Here is a 2,500-nt window from a genome sequence, read left to right as displayed (position 1 = left end):
ACACACACACACACACACACACACATCCTCTCCCAGATTTCTTCCCTGTTCTTCTTCCTATCTCGCTCACACATTCATTCATTCATTTAGTCAGTCAGTCCTTTCATTTATTTAATTACACACACATTCACTCACTCATTCACTCAATCACTGTACTATACTACTGCTACTCAATAAAATATTAACTTGCTTTCTCCATTTTCAACCAATCAATCTCTCTCTATCTGTCTCTCTCTCTCTTCCAGTCACACACTCGCTCCAATCATTGCACAGTCAATCACTCACGTATCTACTAATATGCACTCACTCTCTCACTCTCTCTTCTAATCTCACCTATAAGGTAGGTCTTAAAAATATGAACTTGCTTCTCCATTTTCAACCAATCAATCAATCTCCTCCTCTCTCCCTCTCTCTCTCTCTCTCTCTCTCTCTCTCTCTCTCCCTCTCTCTCTCTCTCTTTCTCTCTCTCTGTGTCTTGTTTCTAAACTCACCTATGAGGCAGGTCTTTCCAGTCCACTCGGAGGGGCAGTTACACTTGAAGCCGTTCACCAGGTCGCCACAGGTGCCCCCGTGACTGCAGGGGTTAGGGCTGCAGTCATCCACGTCTGGAGGAGAGGGGGACAGGAGGAGGAGAGGAGAGGAGGAGAAGAGGAGGAGAGGAGGGAAAAAAGAAAAGGTGTCAGATTTCCACGGCAGGCATATATCAACCTCAAAAAAGCTGAACTGAATTAACAGCCACTGAACTCTACTGAATTGACCTTAGTCGAACCAAACTAGTGTCACTGCACCACAATTAGACAGCAAGTGCCTCTGGGTGCTAGCCTCTGGGAGAGTGTGTTAGTGGTCTCTGGGTAAGTGTGTTACTGGTCTTTGGGTGAGTGTGGTCTCTAGGGTAAGTGTGGTCTCTAGGGTAAGTTTGGTCACTAGGGTAAGTGTGGTCACTAGGGTAAGTGTGGCCACTAGGGTGAGTGTGGTCTCTAGGGTAAGTGTGGTCTCTAGGGTAAGTTTGGTCACTAGGGTAAGTGTGGTCACTAGGGTAAGTGTGGCCACTAGGGTGAGTGTGGTCTCTAGGGTAAGTGTGGTCACTAGGGTAAGTGTGGTCTCTAGGGTAAGTGTGGTCACTAGGGTGAGTGTGGTCCTTACTGGTGGAGCAGGAGGGTCCAGTCCAGCCTGGAGAGCACTGGCACTCAAAGCCCTGGCTGGTCTCCACACAACTGCCTCCGTTAAAACAGGGCTCAGACAGACATGCGTGTTCCGCTGGAGAGGGTGAGAGCGGGAGAGAGAGCAAGAGAGAGAGAACGGGGGATAGGGGGAGGTAAAGAGAGAAAAAGAACAAGAGAGATACTTTTAAAAAACATATACAGAGCGAATCAGTCCTTATCGTTACCTGAAAACATGACTTTCTGAATCGAATCAGAGGTAACAATAGCCTCCCTCAATCACCACTTCTCCCCTCATAGAGTCAAGAAGACAGAGAGAGAGAGAGAGAGAGAGAGAGAGAGAGAGAGAGAGAGAGAGAGAGGCAGAACAGGGAGGATAAGTGATTAAGAGAAAGTGTGTGAGAGAGAGAGGAAGGATGAGTGATAAGGAGAGAGAGGGAGAGAGAGAGAGAGAGAGAGCCAGAGAGAGAGAGAGAGAATGAGTGATATGGGGAGAGAGAGAGGAAGGATGAGTGATAAGGAGAGAGAGAGAGAGAGAGAGAGAGAGAGAGGGAGAATGAGTGATATGGGGAGAGAGAGAGGAAGGATGAGTGATAAGGAGAGAGAGAGAGAGAGAGAGAGAGAGAGAGAGAGAGAGAGAGGGAGAATGAGTGATATGGGGAGAGAGAGAGGAAGGATGAGTGATAAGGAGAGAGAGAGAGAGAGAGAGAGCTAGAGAGAGAGGGGGAGGGAGGGAGAGGGAGGATGAGTGATATGGGGAGAGAGAGAGTAAGGATGAGTGATAAGGAGAGAGAGAGAGAGAGAGAGACAGAGAGAGAGAGGGAGAATGAGTGATATGGGGAGAGAGAGAGAGGAAGGATGAGTGATAAGGAGAGAGAGAGAGAGAGAGAGAGAGAGCTAGAGAGAGAGAGGGAGAATGAGTGATATGGGGAGAGAGAGAGTAAGGATGAGTGATAAGGAGAGAGAGAGAGAGAGAGAGAGAGAGAGAGAGGGAGGGAGAGGGAGGATGAGTGATAAGGAGAGAGAGAATGGAGGAGACCGGCAGAAAAGGACTGCTAGTGTACAGGGTACAGAGTGGGGAGTGGACAAGAGACGGAGTTTCAACTTCACATTTCCCACACATGAGAAAGACCAGGGTGATCTGGGTTTTCCCCTTCTCACTCCTCCTCTCGCTCCCTCCCTCCCCCTCCCTGTCTTTCTCTCTATCCCTCACTCCCTCCCTCCATCTCTCACTCGCCCTCCATCTCTTTCTCCCTCCCCGATGACAATCCACCGGACTGGAAAACCCCCTTTGGCCCTTCTCACACCATTCACGGACCACACCGAGAGAGAGAGGGAGG

The 2,500-nt window shown here is 49.2% G+C and overlaps 1 protein-coding gene across 2 annotated transcripts in view; it reads right to left on the bottom strand.

Annotated features, from left to right (window-relative positions):
• The window catches only part of jag1a (jagged canonical Notch ligand 1a), a gene marked incomplete at its 5' end in the record, with an annotated part of 46,011 nt that overhangs the window by 20,540 nt on the left and 22,971 nt on the right, over nt 1-2,500 (bottom strand). For both annotated transcript variants that reach the window (XM_080836476.1, XM_080836477.1), the window contains 2 exons: nt 492-605; nt 1,144-1,257. In XM_080836476.1, the coding sequence (XP_080692602.1) occupies nt 492-605; nt 1,144-1,257 (228 nt within the window). The remainder of the gene's footprint in view (nt 1-491; nt 606-1,143; nt 1,258-2,500) is intronic.

Source organism: Sprattus sprattus (assembly GCF_963457725.1).
Source record: "Sprattus sprattus genome assembly, chromosome: 1".
Lineage (NCBI taxonomy): Eukaryota > Metazoa > Chordata > Actinopteri > Clupeiformes > Clupeidae > Sprattus > Sprattus sprattus.
The sequence above is the reverse complement of the archived record's forward strand: the minus strand, read 5'-3'. Positions and strand labels throughout refer to the sequence as shown.